The 24,288-nt window shown below is 36.8% G+C and overlaps 8 protein-coding genes across 8 annotated transcripts; 3 read left to right on the top strand and 5 right to left on the bottom strand.

The window, feature by feature from the left end:
- Nucleotides 1-937: 937 nt before the first annotated feature.
- Nucleotides 938-3,613, bottom strand: Pka-C1 (Protein kinase, cAMP-dependent, catalytic subunit 1). Its single transcript, XM_065300507.1, has one exon. It carries the CDS (start codon nucleotides 3,187-3,189, stop codon nucleotides 2,128-2,130), a length of 1,062 nt encoding a protein of 353 aa, XP_065156579.1. The 5' UTR covers nucleotides 3,190-3,613; the 3' UTR covers nucleotides 938-2,127.
- A 1,050-nt stretch (nucleotides 3,614-4,663) lies between these two features.
- LOC135791416 (glutamic acid-rich protein-like) lies at nucleotides 4,664-7,509 on the top strand. Its single transcript, XM_065301828.1, has 3 exons — nucleotides 4,664-4,824; nucleotides 5,394-5,569; nucleotides 6,050-7,509. Exons 1-3 carry the CDS (start codon nucleotides 4,799-4,801, stop codon nucleotides 6,205-6,207), a joined length of 360 nt encoding a protein of 119 aa, XP_065157900.1. The 5' UTR covers nucleotides 4,664-4,798; the 3' UTR covers nucleotides 6,208-7,509.
- Nucleotides 7,510-7,651: 142 nt separating this feature from the next.
- LOC135791407 (formin-binding protein 4-like) lies at nucleotides 7,652-11,075 on the bottom strand. The gene is made up of 7 exons (XM_065301816.1): nucleotides 10,847-11,075; nucleotides 10,532-10,790; nucleotides 10,386-10,473; nucleotides 9,525-10,103; nucleotides 9,329-9,462; nucleotides 8,133-8,394; nucleotides 7,652-8,028 (listed from the first exon to the last, which is right to left on the bottom strand). Exons 1-7 carry the CDS (start codon nucleotides 10,929-10,931, stop codon nucleotides 7,861-7,863), a joined length of 1,575 nt encoding a protein of 524 aa, XP_065157888.1. The 5' UTR covers nucleotides 10,932-11,075; the 3' UTR covers nucleotides 7,652-7,860.
- A 188-nt stretch (nucleotides 11,076-11,263) lies between these two features.
- On the top strand, nucleotides 11,264-12,136 carry LOC135791415 (complex III assembly factor LYRM7). Its single transcript, XM_065301827.1, has 4 exons — nucleotides 11,264-11,416; nucleotides 11,477-11,620; nucleotides 11,682-11,763; nucleotides 11,823-12,136. Exons 1-4 carry the CDS (start codon nucleotides 11,390-11,392, stop codon nucleotides 11,975-11,977), a joined length of 408 nt encoding a protein of 135 aa, XP_065157899.1. The 5' UTR covers nucleotides 11,264-11,389; the 3' UTR covers nucleotides 11,978-12,136.
- A 185-nt stretch (nucleotides 12,137-12,321) lies between these two features.
- On the bottom strand, nucleotides 12,322-13,253 carry LOC135791417 (mitochondrial pyruvate carrier 2-like). Its single transcript, XM_065301829.1, has 4 exons — nucleotides 13,007-13,253; nucleotides 12,905-12,945; nucleotides 12,598-12,794; nucleotides 12,322-12,507 (listed from the first exon to the last, which is right to left on the bottom strand). The coding sequence occupies exons 1-4, from the start codon at nucleotides 13,089-13,091 to the stop codon at nucleotides 12,477-12,479; spliced, it is 354 nt and encodes a 117-aa protein (XP_065157901.1). The 5' UTR covers nucleotides 13,092-13,253; the 3' UTR covers nucleotides 12,322-12,476.
- A 2,632-nt stretch (nucleotides 13,254-15,885) lies between these two features.
- Nucleotides 15,886-16,703, bottom strand: LOC135791414 (uncharacterized). Its single transcript, XM_065301826.1, has 3 exons — nucleotides 16,543-16,703; nucleotides 16,095-16,492; nucleotides 15,886-16,040 (listed from the first exon to the last, which is right to left on the bottom strand). Exons 1-3 carry the CDS (start codon nucleotides 16,552-16,554, stop codon nucleotides 15,998-16,000), a joined length of 453 nt encoding a protein of 150 aa, XP_065157898.1. The 5' UTR covers nucleotides 16,555-16,703; the 3' UTR covers nucleotides 15,886-15,997.
- Nucleotides 16,704-17,295: 592 nt separating this feature from the next.
- On the bottom strand, nucleotides 17,296-18,261 carry LOC135791412 (transmembrane protein 267). The gene is made up of 2 exons (XM_065301822.1): nucleotides 17,853-18,261; nucleotides 17,296-17,769 (listed from the first exon to the last, which is right to left on the bottom strand). Exons 1-2 carry the CDS (start codon nucleotides 18,126-18,128, stop codon nucleotides 17,413-17,415), a joined length of 633 nt encoding a protein of 210 aa, XP_065157894.1. The 5' UTR covers nucleotides 18,129-18,261; the 3' UTR covers nucleotides 17,296-17,412.
- Nucleotides 18,262-18,900: 639 nt separating this feature from the next.
- Nucleotides 18,901-20,404, top strand: LOC135790885 (membrane-bound alkaline phosphatase-like). Its single transcript, XM_065301171.1, is given in 3 exon segments — nucleotides 18,901-19,044; nucleotides 19,092-19,812; nucleotides 19,815-20,404. Coding segments are annotated over 3 exon segments (1,395 nt in total). The 5' UTR covers nucleotides 18,901-18,960.
- Nucleotides 20,405-24,288: the final 3,884 nt, after the last annotated feature.

Genomic DNA, 24,288 nt, shown 5'->3' on the forward strand with positions numbered 1-24,288 from the left:
GAATAAGCTAAAAACATTTTTAGTTTTTTTTTTTATAAAAAAAACTTTTTAACAAAGAAATTTTTTGGTAATTTTTAATGTATTTTTCATTTTCTCTTTTTTACTTTATACTATGCAGTATATATATACAACAACACAATAAAACATAAATTATATTATTATTCATACGCGATTCAAAGGATAGGAGATTTCTTTCTCTCTGGGTAAGGTAGGTTAGATCGATGGTGGTGTGTGTTGTGTGTGTGGTCGTGAACTGGCGTACATCCTAATCATAATCATGGATATCGCACACACCTTTCACATAATATTCACATTATTCAGATATCCTGCCTGCGAACTCTACAATCGCTCGCTGGGCGCACAAATCATCTCAATACATAATTCAAACTCGAAAATAAAAATATATAAAAATGTCATTCAATCAACATTTTTATATAATTTTGTTTCTACAACTTCTGGACATGATTGTACATCGTGTATGCATGTGGCTGTGTGATAAAAATTGCACTAGAGTTACATAATGCTGAGATTTTCGAGATTTTCAGTTGTACTCACTTAACTAGGACGCTCACATCAAATAAAATCTAATAAAACAAGTGTGTGTATATAAATAACATGGCTAACAATATTAACAGCTTTAAAACGTAATCGTGTTTCGCGCCGGATCAAATATACATATAATGATAATACAATAGACAAGTGTTGCAGGTAATAGATCGCTAGATCACTAGAAAACCAACAAACAAAACGTAAAACGTAAAAACACATATATACAGTGTGTTTGAGACACAAATCGCGTGTACGGGTCCGAAAATTGATTGCATCTTGTTTTTTATTTATGCACGCGAGCGCTTAAAATTTCTAAATAATTTTTGATGATTCACATTGCACATACGTTTCCATTTCTTTAGGTGTGTTTTTTTTATGTAAGTGTGTGTGTAGGTGTGAGAGTGTATTCGGTAATTGCCTAATTAATCGCAGATCATTATTACATCATTTTACACTTTGACAATCGTGTTGCAGCTCGCAGGAGAGACGAGAAGTTGGCCTCCTCCTCCTAGCTCTATCGACTTAAAAAAGGAAATTTCATATATAACTATATAGCACGATCCATCTTAATGAACAATTATATCCTAATTTTAAATTAAAAATTACTTTTAATCGCACCCGCATCATCATCATCATCATATTTTTTTTTTGCATTTTTCATTTTAAATCTTTTTAAATTCAAAAACAGTGAAGCTCATGTTTGTTTATGTTTACAATATTATCATCATTACATCATTATCGGTTTTCCTTGTTGCTTTCGACACGCATACGTTGCATGTGTGTCCAAAAGTCAGCAGCGCACGGCGAAAGGTAAGATAACATTTCATTTTTGCGTTCAGGGAGGTTTCAAAATTTAAGTATAAGAAGAATCTTACAAGAGATTGTTGCTGGAGTGGCTGGTTTGTTTCCTAGCTGCGCGCCAGTAGGTAAATGGTAATATCTCGTTTCTTGTGTTATTCGTGTGTGCTTCTTGCGCAATCAGCATTATATAGTGTGGTTACCTTGGAAAGTTATCACTTAAAATATTCGAATAAATCAATTCGGTGAGTGGTATCGGTCGCGTATGCCTATAATTCGAGGACATTTCGAGTTTATTTTTATTTCTATGTTTTCTTGAGGCAAAAATATGCAGATCACGCAAGATGTGTGTTTGTGTTTTTGTGTGTTTCAGCCCGGAAATAGGGTCGTACTCGTCGAACGCTGCACTCGCAGAGGAATAAATGTAATTCATTGAATCGTTAATTAGTTGATAATATAAAGGTGATGCGTATTAACTCTATAATTACAGATGCTGCACTCCCCGCGTCCACATCTCCCTCCGGCCGCCCGCGCTCATCCTCATAGAATTATGTTATCAATATGTACTTACTTAAAATTATTACACTTTTCATTTGAGACTAGAGATTGTGTGTGTGCAGAGCAGTTGACCGACCGTTGCACAGCGTTCGTTTGTTGTTGATGTTGTTGATGTTGTTGTTGTTGGGTTGGTTTTTTTTTGGTGGCGACGGCGTCCTGGTAGGAGGAGACAGCAAGGCTACTTACACACAATGACACACTTGGGCGCGCTTGTGCACCCGCTTAGAACTCGGCGAACTCCTTGGCGCACTTCTCCGTCGACGAGATGCGCAGCACCTCCTCCTCGTAGTCGTCGAAGTTGGAGGTGTCGCCGGGGCCCTTGCAGCGCGGTATGAACGGCGCCTCGATCTTCTTCTGGAAGATGGCGATCCAGTCGGTGGAGGCGAACCACTTGTGGCCCTTGATGTCGTTGACGCCGGCCTTGAGATTGCCGTAGCGTTTGGTGAGGTCGACCTGCAGCAGGTTGCGCAGTAGGTCCTTGAGGTCGGAGCCGAAGTGCGACGGGAAGCGCACCTTGCCCGAGACGATCTTCTCGTAGATCTGGATGGGTTGATCAGCGAAGAATGGCGGATAGCCAGCGGCCATTTCATAGACGAGCACACCGAGCGCCCACCAGTCGACTGCCTTGTTGTAACCCTTGCTGAGGATGATCTCAGGTGCGAGGTACTCCGGCGTGCCGCACAACGTCCAGGTGCGGCCTTTGACGCGCTTCGCAAAGCCAAAGTCGGTCACCTTGAGGTAGCCCTGCGAGTCGATGAGCAGGTTCTCCGGCTTGAGGTCGCGATAGATCAGGTCCAGGTAATGCAGGTACTCGAAGGCGAGTACAATTTGCGCGGCATAGAAGCGCGAGTGCGGCTCGGAGAAACGGCCCACCTTTCGGAGGTGCGAGAACATCTCGCCGCCGGGCACGTATTCCAGCACCATGTACAGGTTGGAATTGTCTTTGAAATGGAACCGGAGGCTGACGAGGAACGGGAAGCTGATCGCCTGCAGGATGCGCTTCTCGTTGAGCGTGTGCTCCACCTGCTTCAGCTTCACAACCTTCTGCTTGTCGAGAATTTTCATCGCGTAGTACTCCTTGGTGGGCTTGTGCTGGACGATCATCACGCGCCCGAATGAGCCCGTACCGAGTGTCTTGATGCGGTCAAAGTCGTCGAGGCTGGCGGTGTTGGTCGGGTTCTTCTTCCATTTCTCCTCGAAGTCTTCCTTTGCCTGATCCAAGAATTCCTTGACGCTCTCGGCGGCGTCCACCTTCTTGTTGGCCGTCGCCGCATTGTTGCCCATGTTGACGAGGGGCCACGCACTTCACGCACGCACTCCTGGTGCTAGAGTCCACCTCCCTCCTGCTCCTGGTGATCACCGAGTCCTGCCGCTGCAAGGGCTGCAAGCACTCCGCGCGCTGTGCCTACTGTCCTGTGTCAACACTCGCGCATCGCCGCCGACATCTTGCAGTCCTGCGGTCGTCGTCGGGCGCACCGATTACGTTCGCCTCCGGCTCGATAATCGCGCACTCAGCGATGCCGTGGCCGAGAGGAAGTCGTTAATCCACGTAGATGGCACGCACAGAACACAGCACAGGCTAGGCGGATGACACGAGAAAATGGCTTCCAGGTGCCCAGATTTTCATTTCGTTTTGTACCGACCGACAGATCGAGATCGTACGCGGACTGGCCGAGCGGCAGCACAAACAGTCGAGGAGAGCAGCAGTCGCTGCGGCGATCGCCACGCAGCCGATCGAAGAACCCTTTCGCATTCGCGGGTGCTGCCATCCTTTACAACCGATGACGACCCATGCAAGAACTTTGCAGAGGGCGCCACCTCCCGGCCCGCTACACTACATCACGCAGGTATATTTAACAGAAAAAGTCTCTTAAAACATTAATAAACAATAAAAACAAACAATGAAAAATTTTATACTTAATACACAATTGTTATTTTAACTTTAGTTCAATTTAAATTATTATAAGCAACGAAATAAACCAATGATAAACTATCTTACGCCAGTACAGATTTCATGTGTACTAACAGCGTTTCACATAAAGATGGCGCTGCATGCGCACCAATTTAGAAGTCATTAATTTATTCCTCAACCCGAGTTCAAATCTATAAATTACTCCGCAATGAAAACAACCAGTAAACGTACAATGCACCACTCGCACTAAATCGTTAAAATCTATTATGTAATTGTAGGAATGATACTAATTAATCAATGTTGCACCGAAACCTTGTTATGCTAATCAATATTTAGACAATGTATTCATTTGTTTCATTTCGAGTTAAATATTAAGCAATCATCATAATTAAATACTCATATGACCTGTATTAGTAGTATTTGTACTATAGTAATAACACAAATGCGTTTTTGTTGATTTTTTTACTAAGAATTGTGTCATTATGATTAGATTAAGTTTTTTTGGGAAGATTATGTAGTAGATGGCAGCACAAACCGGGCAAAACGGTGCAAACGGTGCAAGAGAGCGGAAGAAGCGAAAGATTTATGCATCAGGTGCCCGTGCCGCTCCAGCCAACAACGTAAACTCGATCACCAGCAAGCATGTAATTCAAATAGAAAATTCCACGAAGTGAAACTATTGCGGGATGTGCGGGTTGTAGCGGTTGTAGACGCCGGTTGGCATACGAAATGCGCATGCGCATATACAATACGCTTGCTTACGGACGCGCACGACCCGTCGCTGTACGCGAGCGGAAGTCGCCGAAGCAACCGCCATCATGACCGCACAACCAATCAGCGTGCAGCGTTCTGGCGTCGTCTCGGTCGCTCGCGTTTCTCTTTCATTTTGAGTGCTGTTTTCGTTGGCGTGCGTTCGTTACACCGCTTCTCGCAGTTCTTTGTACATTTCACCGGCCGAAAAAACCCAAAACATCAACAGCAATGGCAGATAAGATCGTCGAACAACCGTGAGTATTGAATTCCTGCAAAAAACCGCCGAGTTTTGCGCCCTTTCGAGCGCAAATCGTGATGATATTGTTTTGGCGGCCGGGGCGCAAACATGGCGTTGGGCAAGCGGCGCGCGCGAAAAAGCCGGCAAGCGCGTACGCGGCGAGGCCTTGAGCCCCGCGATGCGTTTCGCGTCGATATCGCGCCGCTATCGACCATTCCCGGCTCACTTGCGTACACTCTGGCAATAATTTTTTTTCGTGCATTTGAGATGCGTGCATTGCTTCCGCTGCCTTCGCGCAATTAGCGGCAAAGACCCGGCGTGACCCGTTACTTTGTACTTCCTCGTTCGCCTCCTACAATTCTTCGCGAGCACATGAACGTGAAACGCGTGCAATCAAGATAACTGACTAGCTGGAGTGTGACCACGCTCTGCATTGCTTCACAATACATAACAAACTCTCTCACAAGTTTCTTAACTATTCATTCAAGTCAAATAGTGCTGAAATTTTTAAAAATTTCTTAAATTTAAGTAAAAATCTACAAAATTTCAAGCAAAAATTATAAATTTTTATTTTATGTATTGCAGTGAAGTAGCAGTTGAGGAAGTCGAAAAAGACCTGAAGGAAAAGAAGGTCGAGGAGGTCGTAGACGCTGAGGAGAAGGCCGAAGACGCCGAGGAAGAAGAAGAGGCGAAGGAGAACGGCGCCGAGAAAGAGACAAATGGCAAGGAAGCCACCAACGGCGACAGCACACCCGCAGCTGGTTTGTATTCATATTCACTCCCATCATTCTATCCAAATGTACAACTTTTCCATTCAATAATTTGTGAATCTATGAAACACGTAACAAACGAACATTCATTGAAACCTTTTAGCTGACACTTGAAGACAGGTAACTAAGGTGATATTCCAGACCAACCTTGTATGTACGAATTATTGCTTCACTTTATTCCAAGTCTTGTTTTGTTGTTAGCCTTACGAAGCTTTTTCCAGCTTAATTTATTCTTTGATAACACACAGGAAGCCTTTGTATTATCACTTTCTATTTAACTTAACTCATAGAGCTTGAAAAATGAAACGAAAAAGTGCTGTGTAAGCATATTTATTATGCTTCACATGTTACATTACCCAATTAGAGTTTTTTTTTATATAAATTTTAACTTCGTTCAGAATAAGTTGCGTTATTTTTTTGGACAATTTCAAGGCTGTGCTTGATTGTAATGTTTGTGCAATGTTGTTCTAGACGAGGAGGAGCAAGACAAGTGCTGCATAAAGAGGAAATCCACCGGCGGTGAGACGGAGGAAGCGAAAGCCGACGAGGTGATTCCCGAAAAGAAGGCCAAATTGGATGAGGACGTGCCCGCGGAAGCAGAGTCCAACGGCGCTGAGGTCGCCGCTTAGACGAGGCGCGTCTCTTTCCACATTCGCCGTCACCCCAAGTCCGCATTTTAACCACCGTCGCCACACGCCGCATATTACAGAGACTAAACAACAGCCGAACATATTTATATCACAATCCTTCCTATGACTAATTTACTATTACACCCTCCGTACCACACGATTCGTAAATTGATCATTCGCGCGTGACACGACGTTCTTTTAAAGTTTAGATATCAGCTGATAAGTTGAGAGTGAGAAGACGCAGAAAGTAAACTATTATTTTTTAGGAAATTGCATTTAATTTTAGTCGCACTTACATAATTTAACGTTTAACATTCCTATACATACGCTGCGTGTAAACATTTGGTTTAATTAACGAATGCCGCAAACGAGAATCGACGCAAGACTCGAATAATAACCTAAACTAACCACTATACGACTACTTGGTGCGTTTGTACTTAATTGCTACTGGAATTTTTTTACTTAATGTTTAGTATTGTTAATGTACGCAACGGAAATTCTTGCTTTTTGGTATTATTTGTAATAAGTTTAATTTAATTTTATATACACGATAAATTATTGCGTTTGCGAGCCGGACCGAAAATATGACACGAGAGTTATTTAGTGGAAACCGTATATTGTACAGTTGGTATTAATTTTTTTTGGAATTAACCCGCGACGCGACGAAAATGAATTTTGAATGCATTGTTACGAACCGAGTCGGAATCTCATATCCTCTCTCACATACACACGACACGCGTTGATTCACACGAAAACAATATTTATGACAAGAAATTGTATTACCTAGACTTAAAACGAATGAAAGCTCTGCCATTGCCACGAGAGTTGTAAAACACATTCACACACACATACACACAGAAAAAGAGCGAATTTTATGTGTTCATATATCATTACCTATCTTATGTTGATGCTAATATCACCAACAGCTGCAAATAAACAATACTTGCGAGAGCAGTTGATCCGTAAAGTGAAGATGAGTGTGGATCACTTTAGTTTTAACCACCTGTAACTGTACTGATTTGTAGTTTTGACCGAATGTGTGTGATGTGAAGGTGAAGCGCAGTATTATGATGTGAATTTTAATCAAATAGTTGACATGTTTGATCTAACAGTATATATATATCAAAGTGTATTAATAGCGCATTGAGTAAAGTTTAATGTATGTATTCAAGTTTGACGCTTAGTGGCTAACTGGACGAATTGGTACAAATTGCAAACAAATGTGACTAAGATTTACAAAAAACAAACAAACAATACACGTGTACTTATATTGGTATGGCAATAAAGAGTTTAGTTTCCGGACATTTTTTGCTGTGGACACGAATTATTTCATCATTATTCGTGTTAAAAAATATGTATAACACCCAAATTGGTTAGTGGTGTTGTTGGTTGCCTATATTAAGAGGTTGAGATCAACGGTTAAGTGTAGCATAACCTGTTGTAGTTGTGTAGTGGTAAAATTTTATTATCTCCGTCAATTTACAAGTTAATAAATAATGGTAAGTTGTTACTATTAGTCAAGATCTTTCTGCACGTTCTTCCACTTCTCAACTAATTGCGAAACGCCTTTCTTTTTCATTGAAATGCCTTGCGACATTTTAACTTTTCGTTTCTTTTTCACTGGTTCTGCGCTGGGGTTATCTTTAACCTCTTTTACTTCTGAAATTGTTGCTTTCGCGGGGGTAAACTCTGTGCAGGTATTTCCGGCGTTTTCGGTTTCGATGCATCTTTAACTTCTTGTTGCTCTGCTTCGGTTTCAATCGCAGCAATATGCGAATAAAACGAATCTAGTTCCGAGCTCAGCGCTTGAGCATCATGTCTCTGAAAAATATCAACCAATCAGCGCGCGGTATTTTTATGATGGCCGACTTTGCTACATTTTTAAGCAAAATCCCTAAAAAAAGTAACAATTTTGTGCAAGTCACCTTGGAAGCATCATCTTTGTGAGTTTCATCCGTAGCAGACGCGCAGATAGTTGTAACTTCAATATTAGACCCATCTGATTGAGCGTCCATCGGTGGCGGTGTCGTGCAAATATCCATTGCGTCGTCGTCATCATCCGCTACTTTACCGACATTTTGGTCGCCATTTAATTCAACCACTTCCTCTGTTGGTTTAGACGGCTGCGGATACTCCCACTGGCACGCGTCTGAAGACTTGTTGCGGTAGAAATAACGCTTCTCCTGCCTAAAACACCCAGCGGGAAAAGAAATACACAGTGTTAGTACCCAGGAAGCTGATGGTGCGCTCGCATGTGAATCAAAAACCGGTGAGTAACTTTAAATCGCAATAACACGATTGATTTGAATAAGTTCTTAGCGTAGAGAATCATTTGCATTGTTAATCGTGACATGGGCATTAACAATGCAGATGAGATTATACGTTACCTATTTGTCGAGTTAAACAATTTGAATTTCGGTTTGAATAATTTGAATAAGATTTGAACAAATGAAAAACAACAAAACGGGGCAATTGCTGTTGTAATTGAATACAATGACAATTTTGTGTGGGTTAAAATGATGATTGAAGAGTAGAAACGTCGCCACACATGGGAATTGAACCTAGAGCATAGAAAAACATGTTATTTTATGTCACATTCAACACAAATCACAAGTAAAACAACATAATTTATAAGAATTATAAATATTATTACTGTTGAAAGAGTCGAAAGCACAAACCTGCATTCAAATCTGAAATACAACCGTTTTAACAATACAATAACAACAAATTATCACTGTGTTTTTTTTAAACAAATCAGTCTTTATTTATCGATTAAAGCTTCCGTGACTTTTTAAGATCATTGAAATGATTTAAAATAGAGATTTACTACATAATAAAGTAAAAAAAGGTTACAAGTGTCCTTACCTTAAATAAAAAGAAGGTAAAGATGACCATCCTGGGCCACATCTAACATCGCAATACAATTCTCGAAAACTCGATACAATTTGGCGCTGTTTATAAGTGATTAACAAATTTAAAACACAAGAGGGTCATAGGTTAACAGGTTAATTCACTTGATGAAGAATTTATGACAAGGAAAGGCGGGTTTTTATGATTTTTATGAATTTTATGTTTGGAAGAGAGGATGGAGATTAGCAAAAAGTAAATAATAAGTTTATACCTATCCCATTCCAAATTCCAGCCTTCGGGCGTCGCGTCTTCTTCCAATTTTATAAGATTACTGCTCACATCTTTGATCCACGATGAAAAATACGCGGTGTTTAAATATCCGGACTTCCAAGCAATGAATAATATCTAATTAAAGTGTTAGATATTAAAAATTATAAGTTTAAGTATAAAATTTAAGTGTAATTTACCTCTAGTTGAATTGACATGATTTGTACAGGACTAATAGCATCTTTGCCTTCACACAAGAAAGCTAACTTTTCTTTTAGTGTCGTTTGTGTTGCGACCATATCACTATCATTTGATTCTTCATCATTTGAGTTTGAAGAAATAGTCGGTTGTAATGTATCGCCCTGTATGAAGTTCATACTAAATTTCTTCTTTAAACTCTCAGCATTTGATGTTTCTGTGGAGTCATTCTTTGTTTCTATAATAACTTCTCGTTTTGGATGGTTGACTAGATGCACGCCAATGCGTCGTTTTCTTTTGAACGCTTTCACATCAATCTCTTCGGTTTCTTGCGGTAATTCTTTATCGTTTGTTTCCTGTGTGAATTGTTTCACGTCGATTGGTTTGGTGACAGGAAACAGTGTGCTGTGTGCTTCACTTTGAGGTGTTTTAGGCGCGTCTTGTGACTCATCATGAGAATCTTCTTCTTCTTCGTCTGAGTAATTACCGTAGTTTGCGAGTAGAGAGAAACCTAAGGTTGGTTTTACTTCGTCTACGGTTTCAGCGTCGCTGTTTGCTCGACTTGAATGAAACGGTGAATTCTAAAATGTCATTTTTTAGTAAATATGATTAATGGTATATGATTTAATGGTTTAGTTAAATTGAGCTTCAGCAACTGTTCATTCTCAACATTTGTTGTTTAAAGAAACACAAAATGGAGAACTCTAACAGCAATTTCATCATAAGCTCACTTAAAAATTTAAGTTCAGATTGAAAACTTTGAGAATCAACACATTAATGTTTATATTAATGTTCAATGCAATATTAGTCATCATTTACAACAAAATTTCAACAAAAATTTGGAAAAGATAATGAATACTTACTGTATTTGATCCATTTCTGCTTAGTGAATTAGCTTCCCTGCTATCATGATCACTATCCACTGAATAAGCTGATAACAAACTAATTTTTCTACAAACAAAAATTATTACTGAAATATCATGAATCACGATTGATTATAACAACTTACTTGACATCATGACTTGAACTACTGCATTTAGAGGCAGTAATTGTTTTAGTCTCTCCTGCAGATTGAGATGATTTAGTCACAGATGGAAATAAAGGTCCCTTTGAATTACTATCTGTACTTTCATGCTGAGTAGTTTTTGAGACTTTAGTCTTATCCAGCCATGCTTGATATTCTGGAGGCATTTCCCATGTGACTACATTTGTGTGCATGTTCCAATAGTATGGATAGCCAGAAGTATCATCAAAACATTCTTGCCACACTATAATATTCAAAGTTTAAGTAATAACTGGTAATTGTGGTAATAAAACATCTTACCACATTCACTTGTGCTTCTGACTTTGGTAACAGGCGGTACAATTTCGTTGATTTCGTTGAAGAAATCGTTTACTCTTGCATCCATTGTTGTAATATAAATAGGTAACTAACAAGTGATTAAGTTAATAGTAAAATTGTTGAATAATGCGTTGAATTGACGAAGTAATCACAAGTTATATTCAGCAATATTTTTGAGAAGAATCAACTTATCAACTAACCTCAAACGAATGAAAATGAAACGAAGTTTCGTGACATTACCAGCGGTGTAGTAAGATTTAACTAAAATTAGGTTTAATTTATTAAATACATTATACTATATCAAGATAACAGTTGATTTAAAGTTTAATCGCGTGAAATTAAACTTTTTTGCTTACCTTTCTTTAGAAATCAGTAATATTTAGTCTATTTTTACTTAAAATTAATTTAGTGCAACTCTGTTGAATTCTAACCATATTGTCAACCTAAAAACTACGTTCAAATCGTTGATCTAAAGTCAGAAGTAAAAATTACATTTAGATAAGTTTCCAATCATTTTTTACAATCATGGCAACTGGTAACTTACGCAGAGAGGTATGTGATACAATATATTTAGAAAATAGAGTTTTTTATTGAGATGTTTCTTCTTGTAAGGTTCTAAATAGCTTTAAAGCACTGCACAAAACCAGATTGAAGGTATTTGATGGTGATATGAGAGCACTAAACTTCGCACGTGAGAAAATCAATGAAAGTTATAAGAACAACAAGAATATCACAGAAGAAAATATTATTACAGAGGTAAAAATGTTACTTGTTTGTGACAACCTATGAAATTCATGTTTATTTGCTAATCTTTTAGCAATTAGCTCTTGCTAAAGCAGTAGAAGTTGAAATGAGAACTACAATTGTACAAGCAAAAGAAGTCAAACCAGGTGTTTATGGTAAGCAAGTAATATAATTATCATGAATCATAGAATTAAAGTGGTTGACTAATTTGTAGAGGCTAAATTCAATCCTGAGACTGTAAAAATGGACAATATTCCATTTAATGACAGTGAAACAGAAATTGAATTTACCACCAAAAGAAAAGGCAATAAGGTTGAGATAACTAAGAAAAATGTTGGATGTTGTCAGCAACAGGGACAATCAACTTGAATCTTAATTAATATCATAGACTTTGCTTTAGTGTCTTAGCAAATAGCAAATTACAGTAAGTAGAACAGAATTTTTAACTTCTACATTATTTCTAGTCAAGATCTTGTTTTGTATATTAATAAAAATGAAAAGACAACTCCATGAACAAAATTTAACGAATTTCTGTTTTTTTTATTAACAAATAGCGTTTGTTTTTCTATAATTCAATGTAAAATTATTATTAACGCTTGGTTAATCATTTGCATGAATAAAATTGTTGGTAATTTGCCAGATTATCCACACTCGTGCGAAACAAAATGTTTGACAACATTACAACTTGGCGACATACTCGAATAATCGCAATATTTATAAACATTAAAAACCCACCCAACGTTTTATTCTCGTTATCGTAACAATTGTATAATATTTACATAAACATTTTAATGGTAAATGTAAAGGTACACACATGTACTGTGTACCTATACATAAAAATTTAATATTCGCCTAGGATCGTTGAAATTCATGCGGCAGCCTTTAAGCTCTGTTGATAACTGCAACACATGAAACATAGAAAGCGTTTATTGTGGTTAATGCGTTTAATCTACGCGCGATGTGCGCGAAAAATATGATTAGGTCATTACCGTACGGCGCGGAACAGTTGATACAGCTGCGTGACGGCGACGAACGAATTGACGCTCAATAAACTGTAGTTTTTCGGGATGATAACAACGGAGTAACGCGCCCATATCACACCGGTTGCTGCCAATGCTGCTGTTTGTGGTATACTGATTGAGTCCACAGGTCTTTGTAAATCGCTTATTCCTGCGACAACTAATCCCTAATAAGGAAAAAAAATAGTTTTATGTAAAAAAAGGGTGAAATCTTGCCGTTTTGTTGATATTTTTATGTTTTTAACAACATAAAGACATAACTATGGTGTATATTTACCCATTTGAATATAGGAGCCCAAAAGAAAACTGTTTTTGGTCCTAAAACACACAAAAATCACATAAATTTTATGTTTTCAATTAAAAATGAATGTTTTAATACCTGCAGGATGTTGCCACAGAGGTCGTAGTTTGTTAGGCACGAATTTATCCAAAGCTGCCATGGAATTATGATAAATTGCAGACATTTTTACGTTGTATAATTAATAATAATAATAAAAAAACACAAGGTTTGTTCAGTGTTTAGCGACGGCACGCAATCCGATGTGATCTCTTCAGGTACAAAATGTTACTAACGGTGAACATGCGCGCTAGAAAATGTTCAACTGGTTTTGCGTCGGGCAGTTAGCAGCGTCGGTGATTCGTCACTTGGTCGCTACGTAAGCAACACGCGGTTACCACTGTTACCAGTGTTACCAGTCCAACTATCAACGCACAAGGCCGTTTATTTCCATTCGTTTTCTACGCGATGCTGCGTGCGCGAGAATTGGCTGCGATTACTTGAATGGGTTGAATGGATTGTAATCAATGCATTGTCCATTACGAGATAGTGCGCTCGAGGCGTGATGCTGTGAACTGTAATGCAGTAAGTTGGACTGTTATTACATATTTTGAAAATTTCAAGTTTGGGTTTTTTTTTCTCTTAATGTGGTTTGTGATAATTTAATTGATTGGATGCAAAGTGTATGACTTTATGCATGAATAATTTATGTCATTTCTGCGATGCGAAGGTGAGCACGAACTAGTTTTGAACTTGGAACACGCTTCGATCAGTTGTTTATTATTTAACTTTTTGCGCATGTTATCTTGCCCACACGCGTCAAAATCACCTTAACTGGAATGCACACCTAGAGATTATTGGTTGTTTATTTATAGTATTGAATTGTCTGCAACATTATTCTTTTATTCTTCTATTTTTATTCTTTTATTTAATTATTATAGTATTTTTAATGATTTTTGGCACTAAAAGGTTTTTGGCTTTAATTTTTGGTGTATGTTGGAATTAAATTTACTGATGTCATTTTTGTGACATTATTACGGTTTTGGGCAGGTTTTGTTCAAAGCACTAACGACACTTTAAAACAGATTCTTTTGTTTTGCATTCCCAAAACATTATAAAACATGACTAATCATTTAAAGTGCGTTGGTATAGTGCATTTGCGAATGTTGTGTATTTAATATTTTCTAAGATATTCTAGTTTTACTGGAAGTAGATTTTTGAATTTAGCCGCATTGAAAGTTTCAGCCAATTTTTGAATAAGGAACGTGTGTGTCAACGTAGGCAACACATTATTCCTCATTCAAATGTATAATTTATATACAGCATGTCACATATAAACAAACAGAAGCCACATAAAACACGTGGTTGGGCGTGTGTATTCTTACTTTTCACAATCAGCCTCCGGAAATGCGCGCATTGAAAGCGCATGGCGTGCAAATACCTGTCAGAAATGGCACAGAAACAAGAAATGCTGCTCTTTACCCTTAACTTTTTTGTTTATGTTGGACACTGTGTATATGTCAATGTAAGTAGGGTAGTTTGTTACTATTTCGTCATCACGGAAAAAATCCTGAATCTGGTGCTTTTGCTTAAAGACGCCTTAGTGGCCTTACTTACTTACTCGATTTCAATTATTTAACAATTCTGTGAAATTCATTATAAAATAATTCATTAAACGAGTTGGTTATAGAATGAATGCTTTTCATAAGATTTCTAATAATTTGATATCTGAATTAGACAAATAAAACTGTAGTATTTTGCCCCTTTTTAATTAGTCTTATCTCTTATCTTAAATATTTCATTTTTTTTCAATTTCCCCTTGACTCAAATCTTTTTGAAAAACATTACAAAATTATCTTCACGTGTGGAACAAAATAGTCACAATCTAATATACACCATCAAAGGTTTTTTGTTTTTGATTTTGATATGATATAGACATTTTTGCACGACAATTCTTAGAACGCCGACATTGAGTTAATCATTTAGGTCTAGTTACCGTAATCTTAAATAAACAGATACCCAGATAAACACACAATGAAATACGACATTGATAATTTACAAATTTTATTAATTTATCAACAATTTATTATTATTGTATCAAGTAATTAATAAGACACATTCTGCATATTCGCTTGGAACAGACTTGAAGCTCTCCTAAAAATAAAAATACATTTATTAAAAAATATATATCTTTTAAACCAGATCAAAATTTATGAAAAAAGAAACTTACGACTGATTTCCACTATTATATTCACCATGTGGTCTCGTGTTTACATGCATTAAATTCTCAGCAGTTAGAGAGTTCATTTTATTTAAAGGATTTCGAGGAACCGCAGGATTCTGCGGTCGGAAATCATGTTCCGAAACATTACCAAAAGGAATCCTGGGAGTATTATATTCCGAACGTTGTTGAAAATCTTGTCGTTCAGATTGTAATCTCGGTTGGTAATATTCTGGTTGTCTGGACTGCGGATACTTATTTTGCGTCCGCACCATTTCTTTAATTTTGTACACTTCGTAACAAAGGTGAATTACACCCACAATTAACACAAAACAAACACTACCAAAAACTCCACTTAAAATGTAAATATTTCGTTCTAAATCGTCAACCACAGAAAAATCCTAAAAGTTATTATTTGATATATTCTTAATTTAAAAAATTAAAGTTTTTAATTAAATATTTACCATATTTCGTTGTTTAATGTAATATAAGTATTTAAAGAATTAAATGAGGAAGGTTCGTGATGAAATTTTACTCGAATAGAAAAGTTTTATGTTTTCTAAGAATATATAGCGCAATACAATGGATTAAAACGATTGGAAAATTGGTTTATCTACTAGATAAGAAGCATTTCTAATGTGTAATCCATGGTATAAATTGCACATCGGTGAATCATGAAGAATAAAGTAAAAAACAAACAGTAACTACTTTTTATGGTCATGTGTTAGTGAATTTGATGTGATTGAGATTGAAACGCCAGTTTTATCTATGAAATGTTATCATATTTTCAACTCTAAGGTGTACATTTAATGATACGTAATAACAAATTATTGAAACGTGTTGGTTTTGAGTAATAAATATTTTCGATATGTTTAATATCCCACGTTGTTATTGTATGCCGCGCCGGGATTACCTCTAAAACCAAGATTCAATGATAACAATTTATTACGATCGCGGTTTTTTCCTTACGGTCGTTGCGAAAGTGGGAATGGTCTGTCTACATTAGCTGTGGGCGGCCTGAAGTTGTTCCTGTTGCCAACATGGGGCAGGCTGTGGCCGCCATTGTTCCATTGCGCGTCCTGATGCCTGAGATTGTCGGCGGTCAAGCTCTGTATGCGGGGCATTGGCGCGCTGTATAGGGATGGGTTGCGATTCAGGTCGGGACGTTCACTCTCCACTGGCCCACCCAAGAATGGTGCTGGGCCACCAATTTGGCCTTTGTTGGCTTTAGACCTAAGTTGGTATATCATATGGCCAAAGACAGCGACAATTACCAGCAGGATTGCACACGTCGCACCAAAAACCGCACTCAAAATATAAACGTTTGTTTCGACTGTATCGAGCCGGTCGAGAAAATCTTTGGCTTGCTAAAAAATGAGGATTTTAAATGAGGTTGTAAGTGAATGAGTTTACATACCTGAGCGGACATTTTGTTTGTGGTTGAAAGTTGCACGTTCGCGACTGAATTAAATAACGCCCAAATTGCAAATTTGATTCAGATGAAACACTTGCAAATGTGTGACATGGATTATATACGAACTTTTGGAATTATCAGTTTCTGATAACTGAAAATCCAATTGAAAAAGATGTATATCGTTAAGTACCATATAAGTGAAATTAATTACGACATCGTTTTGTTTCTTAACTTTTGATCGTAGAAATATTTTATTCTATGTACAATATTGAAGAATTTTAAGTGTTTTTAAAAATTGTCGATTTTATATTATATTACTACGACAGTATAAGATGATTAGGAACATAGAATTGGAACTTTGTACTTCAAGGCACATATTTTTATTTGTTTTGGCAAAATTCAATAGAAAAAAGTTGAATAAAGTGAAATCAACTTTGACCCTGCTAAGAATCGGGAAGATTCCTTAAATCATTTCAAAGTTTAGTAGATTTAGTTTGATTTTATTTCTGTTTGCATTAAATTACAGCGGTAGCTGTTGTTTAACAGCGTTTTTTTATACAATTAACAGTTTATTATTTTATAAACTGTAAAATTATATCAATTATACAACACGTTTGCGGAACTAAACATTAACTATTCTGCTTTCTGATAATTTCTTAAAGTTTATATTCATATACTTTTCTACTTCGACCTTTAAAGCGCCAGTTTTTCCATGGTTTTGAAACATAAAAGTGTTTAACAACAACGTTTTAACAATATGTTTAACAATTACATTTATTTGTTAATAATTTATGCATTTAACAATTATTTGATTTTTATAATAATTTTTATAAATATAGAATTTCTAACATTTGTCAACATCGCTTTAAATATCTAAACATCAACCAAATATTGCACATCATCAGAATAATCAGTCATGGTGATAGTGGTTAATCTTCTTGAGAGCTTAAAATATTTACACCACAATACCACACCATATGGAATCAAAATAGTGATGAACAAATAACAGAAATATGACAATGGTGGTGTTGAACCAAAAGGAGCCAACCAATACCCTCTTCTGTAAGCGTCCCTGGTGTGATGTGTGCCAAAGGCCACAAACATAATCAAAGCTATTTTTTCCATATATACATTGTTTGTTGAATGTGCCCATCCTAATAAAACCAGAATAATTGTCAATGGGAGTGTTGACAAATGCAGAAAAGGCCTGTGATTCAAAGAAGTTGCATCCTAAAAAAATGACCATTTAAATTATTATCATGCCAATCAAATCTTCTTTTAAATTGAATTAAAATGGTTTAAATAAAATATACCTGTAAAGATATTGATTTGGCTGCACAAAAGTGATCCATATCAATTAGGGATGCAATTAGGAGACATAATATTGAATCCACAAGTAAATACAAAGTGTTTGTATACTTTATATTCAGAGAGACAATGATCCAACCCAGAAATCCAATTAATGCATGTGTGATATTGTCTGCAAATGCTTTGTACACTGGAGTTCTTACATTTTCGAGAAGATTGTCACCAATGTGTGCTGTAACAATTATTGTTATAATACAAAGTAACTGATAAAAGTACCACATTATTAGCCATTCTCCATTAAATTATGCATCACAATTTTGATAATTTTTGCAAATTAAATCATCCGAACCAATTATTGCAACACATTTAATCAAAATAACCTCCACTGGTCATAAAAACAAGTCTGACCCTGAAATTCCATGTATATTAGGTTGCATATAAACAGAACGCATTTACAGGAATTTGTTATGAAATTTATAAATTCAGGACATTCCCTTGAAAAAAATAATAAATAATTTCGAAATGTTAAGTTATTGTCTGCTTTTTACTGATAAAAGATTAAAAATAATCTTGAAATAAACAAAATAACAAACGTCTGGGCAATATATCGGCCAGAAATGTTTTAAACATTTTTATTCTGATTTTTATTCATTCATTAATTAATTAACAATATAATCATGTACAAAATCTCTGTATGTTTTTTATTTTATCTTGTGTGTGAAGCATCTAGACTTCCGGATAATTATAAAGGCCGATGTAAGTAGAAAAAATGATAAAATGTAAAACAAAAATATATAATTTGAAATAATTAATTAAATAATTAGTAACTAGAGATATCTATCACGACTTCCTGGAGTATTTTAACGATCTCTATCAGGATTATTACGCTGATGAAAATGAAAACGATTCTGAATATTGGCTGGAAGAAGGACAAAACACTTTGAAAGAAAAAATCGGACAACGTTTAAATACAAGTATGTAGTTTTTATTAACAAAAATTATTGTCTTGAATCTAACAATATTTTTAAATGTATTTTTAGATCAGGCAAAAATGTTATTTTATTTTTGGGTGATGGCTGTTCATTTTCTACTTGGTTTGCAACTAGAGTTTACATGGCACAATCAAGAAACATCTCAGACGGTGGTGAAGAACTTAAACTCACAGTGGAACGCTTTCCTTATGCAGGACTTTCAAAAGTATGATTTGATTTATTCAACTTTATAATTTAACACTTATTTTGTAGACTTACTGTGTAGATTCTCAAGTAGCTGACTCTGCATGCTCCGCAACTGCTTACCACACCGGTGTAAAAGGTAACATTGGTACAATTGGCGTCAATGGTAACGTAGGTTTAAAAGATTGTGAAGCATCTATGGACCCAAGTACTCATACCATGTCAATAGCAAGAGCTTTCCAACAAGCCGGAAGGAAAACCGGAATAGTTACCACAACTCGTGTTACTCATGCATCTCCTGCTGGAGCATACGCCAGTGTGGCTTACAGAGAATGGGAAAATGATGCGCATATGTTAACAGACAACGTTGATCCTACTCAGTGTCCTGATATCGCCATGCAGTTGATGAAAGGTGAAACTGGTAAGAATTTGAATGTAATCCTAGGTGGAGGATGGCAAAATTTCCTGCCAACCAATGAGAATGATCCAGCTGGTGAAGCAGGACAAAGAGCAGATGGGAGAAATCTCATCAACGAATGGAAACAAGCTAAAGGTAGTTCCGGTGTCTACGTTACAAATAGAGATGAGTTATTATCAACGACAAAAATAGATTACCTACTTGGAATTTTCGCCAGTAGTCACATGGAATATCATCTTAAAGCACCGAAAACACAACCTAGTTTGAAAGATATGACACAGGTAGCCATTAAACAGCTCACATGCGATAAAGGTTTCTTTCTTTTCGTGGAAGGTGGCAGAATTGATCATGGCCATCACAATAACCGAGCTAAAAGGCCCTGGATGAAACTGCTGAGTTCGATGACGCAATCGCTGCAGCTTTAGAGATGACTTCCGAACTGGATACGTTGATTCTTGTTACTTCTGATCATTCACATGCTATGATCACTTCCGGTTATGCAAAGCGAGGTAATAATATATTTGAGATTGCGGGGAAAGGATCTGATGGTATAGTTTATTCCACATTGTCTTACGCATCGGGTAAATATGGATTTAAGGGTGAAAATGGCGAGCGATATAATATTAGTGATGATGATACTAAGAATGTGGAATATCGGTTTCCGGCGTTTGTGCCAATGAGTAGTGCGGCGCATGCTGGGGAGGATGTAGGTATTTTCTGTTTGGGACCTTGGGCACATTTTTGTAGCGGGGTAGTTGAACAAAATTATATTCCACATTTGTTTGCGTATGCTGCATGTGTTGGTTCCGGTCTCAAATCGTGTGATCCTCGTTACGAAACTAATTCTTTTGAACGATTTTCGACGTCATCCTCGGAGATTTCATTAAATTATTATAACCATAATAAACATTATTCTCGGCGTATTAATCATCATAGTAATAATTATAATTATAGAAAACATTAACAAAATAAGTTAAATGTGTTCAACACGTCAGTCATTTTCACTAAATCTTACAAGACTTACTAGATGTTTTTACCACTCGTGGAAAACACGAGCTGTTTCAAAGTGGTCGGCAACAGGCTACAATTGTTCATAATTTTCTAAACTTGCTATAGAAATTGGTAATTTTCTCGAGAATCATTTGTCACATTTTCATGCTTCTATCATATTCTGATAGAGTTTTTCTTTGCTTCTTTTTCTTTCTTTTTTAGTTTAGTTTAAAAATAAAAAGAACATGGAGAATCGTAATAAACAGTTGAAATTGTTCAATTCTCATATAATAATCTAAATAGGGCTAAAACAATATAAGAGAATATAATTAAACATCACTTTAATATTTGATGTAAAAGCGGGCAATCATACGAAATAAGGTTTACATAAATCGTATTTTAATTTTTCGTTACTTTTAATAATCTTAATTGAGGCAGATAGTCATCATTCATAGATGTCACTAGCATGAACTAAAAATCATAAAATAGAATTGTATTGTTTATTTTTATATTTACCGGCAAACATGGGCATTCGGCACGAGAATTGTGTTTGTTTTGTTGAACGTACACTTTCTTATCGCATACCCGTGTGTCGTCGTTGCCATCTTCTCACGCCGCACGATGCCGCATCATAGTTTAGTTTTGATCGCAGGTAACGTGCCAAATGCAATTCGCGTACAAGGTCTCGGGTTATCGACGCACTGGCTTTGCGCATCTCTTGCTTTCTTATCATAAACTATCGCGCCGTTGCTTGCTCGCGGCTACGGCATGCGCTCTCTGCGAATTGCGGCCAGTTTCGGGCTGGTCTCTGGTTGATCCAGAAGTATTTCTCGCGACTCGTTTTGTTTGTTTAGTCTTTTGCTATCTAAATATGCATTATATTCGGTCAGCAGTCGACTATTTAATTTTAACTTGCGACTATAGTAATATTATTATTGTTCTTAATCACTTCATATTTGGTTGATCACCGGTGATAATTAGTGTTTATAGTCGTGTTTGGCAATTCAATAAAAATTTATCGCTCGTATAATCTTCGTTAATCTAAATTTTGTGAGTTTAGTGTACTTATTCATAAACACACTGTGAGTGAGTGAGTGGGTTGCGTCGGACGCCGGCCAGTCATAGCTTGTGAACGCCAATACGCTAGTAAAGTATCTACCTTAGCGCCGCCTCGTGGCTTATTTCTTAAATAGTGAGATCTGAAACCTTGAGTACCATATGTTATATATATACTAGTTAACCGGGCAAACGTTGTTTTGCCATATAAATTATTTCTAGTTTCTAGATAAATTTTAGTGTAGACAAAGAGTAACTTACTTATTATAAGTGTGTCAGTATGAAAAATTTAATTAACTGAACTAATTGTGCCAAATACACTTAAAATTAATAATTTTATTATTATGAATAAAATAGTAATCTATAATATAAAAATGAATCGCAAAAGTGTTGTTAACCATTGTAAACGTTACTTACTACACTTGATACGTATACCATAATGATGGCCGAAAACTGTGTAGGGTGTGACAGAAGTCTTATTGTGTGAGTGAAAAAGAAGACCGGCTTCAGTCTCATTCCTTCAAGCGGTATGAAAAGTGAATAAATTACTAAAATGGCTATAAAAATAGGGTATTTAGTTCTTTTTCACTAAACATGATTATTCAATTTTAATAGCAAACAAATAATTTCAATTATTGTCACAATTTTATAAGTAAAGCTCTGATTGCAGGAGTGATGGAAAACCGTGGCAGCCTGGAAAAAATTCCAGAATTTGCAGTGCACATTTTGTTGGGGGTGAAAAATCTAACAATCCACTCAATGAATCTTATCACCCAACTATATTTCCTCTAATATACGTAAAAAAAAAGAAATTCTAATGCAGGTTTACGAGCTGAGAGATTGCGAAAACGACGGGAAAGAATTTCATCTGCAATAATTAATACAGCTCCAGCAGATGCTGCAGTTGATGAAATAGTTGTTTCTGAGAAACATGATATTGGCATACAAACAAAAATATTTTTTTGTCGACATTTTTTTTAAATGTTTAATTATTGATAATATATTCAATAAGAAAGTGTAAACATTAGCTTGACAGGTGTAGCTTACCCACCATTTAAAAAATAAGCCACGAGGCGGCGCTAAGGTAGATACTTTACTAGCGTATAATAAATTCACTTGTGCAAAGTATTCTTCATCAACCTCAGAACACGGACCTGGTAAATATTATCATTCCTATAATTATAGTTTCTCCACTATTGGACCAAATGTGATTCATATTTACCGGCGAAAAATTAAATTTGAAAATTGAAACTGTTTATTGCGGATAGTCTTATCATAAGTTTGTTAAGTCATATTACTGACTATTTGCGCGTTGAATGTACTAAAATGGTAAATATTTCGTGCATACAAGGTTAGATGGCTAAATCGCGCCCATGTAGATTTATTCATCATTATCCTAGTGTACTTATGTCACTTTTAACTCAACAACATATAGTGCTTTTTCTCCGATGTATTAATATATTTATTTATATCATAATTTCTTTCTTTGTTTTAGCAATCGCCTTCTAATTCCGATGGCCGCGTCACGAGCTAAATTAAAATGCGAATTTGATTCGCTTCGTCGGCGGACCCCCGATTTAAAAATAAATAATAACACCCCTTCCTTTACTTCCCGTTAACCATCTAATTTATTTCGCAGTTTTTTATCATCTTCAACATTAGTGTGAGTGTTGCAACGCGTGAAATACTGGTATGTGGTATGTGTAATTAAGTGTTTGTTTTGTATTTATCCATACGTGCTCGTAATATGTATGTCTTTTTAGTCATTGCACGCGAACGGGTGTCACACAAACTTGAGCCAGGTGTCCAGAGATGTAGAATTAAATTCTCCGTCGGGTTGTATTTGTGTGTTGCAGGAATTCGACCTGCAACCGGCGAAAATTTGCATAAAAGGGTGATTTTTGTCACCCTTTCTCGTGAAATGTATGTATTTTTTCGTGTTTGCCCGCTATCTAGGCGGCTTACAAACTTCAGCGTGACGTCTAGAGATGCGGAATTAAATTCTCCGTCGGGCTGTATTTGTTTGTTGCAGGAATTCGACCTGCAACCGGCGATAATTTGCATAAAAGAGTGATTTGTCACCCTTTCTCGTGAAAAGTTTGTATTTTTTCGTGTTTGCGCGCTATCTAGGCGGCTTACAAACTTCAGCACGACGTCTAGAGATGCGGAATTAAATTCTCCGTCGGGTTGTATTTGTTTGTTGCAGGAATTCGACCTGTAACCCGCGAAAATTTGCATAAAAGGGTGATTTTTGTCACCCTTTCTCGTGAAATGTTTGTATTTTTTCGTGTTTGCGCGCGATCTAGGCGGCTTACAAACTTCGGCACGACGTCTAGAGATGCGGAATTAAATTCTCCGTCGGGTTGTATTTGTTTGTTGCAGGAATTCGACCTGTAACCCGCAAAATTTGCATTAAAGGGTGATTTTGTCACTCTTTCTCGTGAAATGCTTGTATTTTTTCGTGCTGGCGCGCGATCTAGGTGGATTACAAACTTCAGCGCGGCGTCTAGAGATGCGGAATTAAATTCTCCGTCGGGTTGTATTTGTTTGTTGCAGGAATTCGACCTGCAACCGGCGAAAATTTGCATAAAAGGGTGATTTATGTCACCCTTTCTCGTGAAATGTTTGTATTTTTCGTGTTTGCGCGCTATCTAGGCGGCTTACAAACTTCAGCACGACGTCTAGAGATGCGGAATTAAATTCTCCGTCGGGTTGTATTTGTTTGTTGCAGGAATTCGACCTGCAACCGGCGAAAATTTGCATAAAAGGGTGATTTTTGTCACCCTTTCTCGTGAAATGTTT

This window comes from Atheta coriaria, unplaced genomic scaffold (genome assembly GCF_025399875.1).
Source record: "Atheta coriaria isolate IRGN ID8LTWV9N9 unplaced genomic scaffold, Caltech_Dcor_3.1 hic_scaffold_4_pilon, whole genome shotgun sequence".
NCBI lineage: Eukaryota > Metazoa > Arthropoda > Insecta > Coleoptera > Staphylinidae > Dalotia > Dalotia coriaria.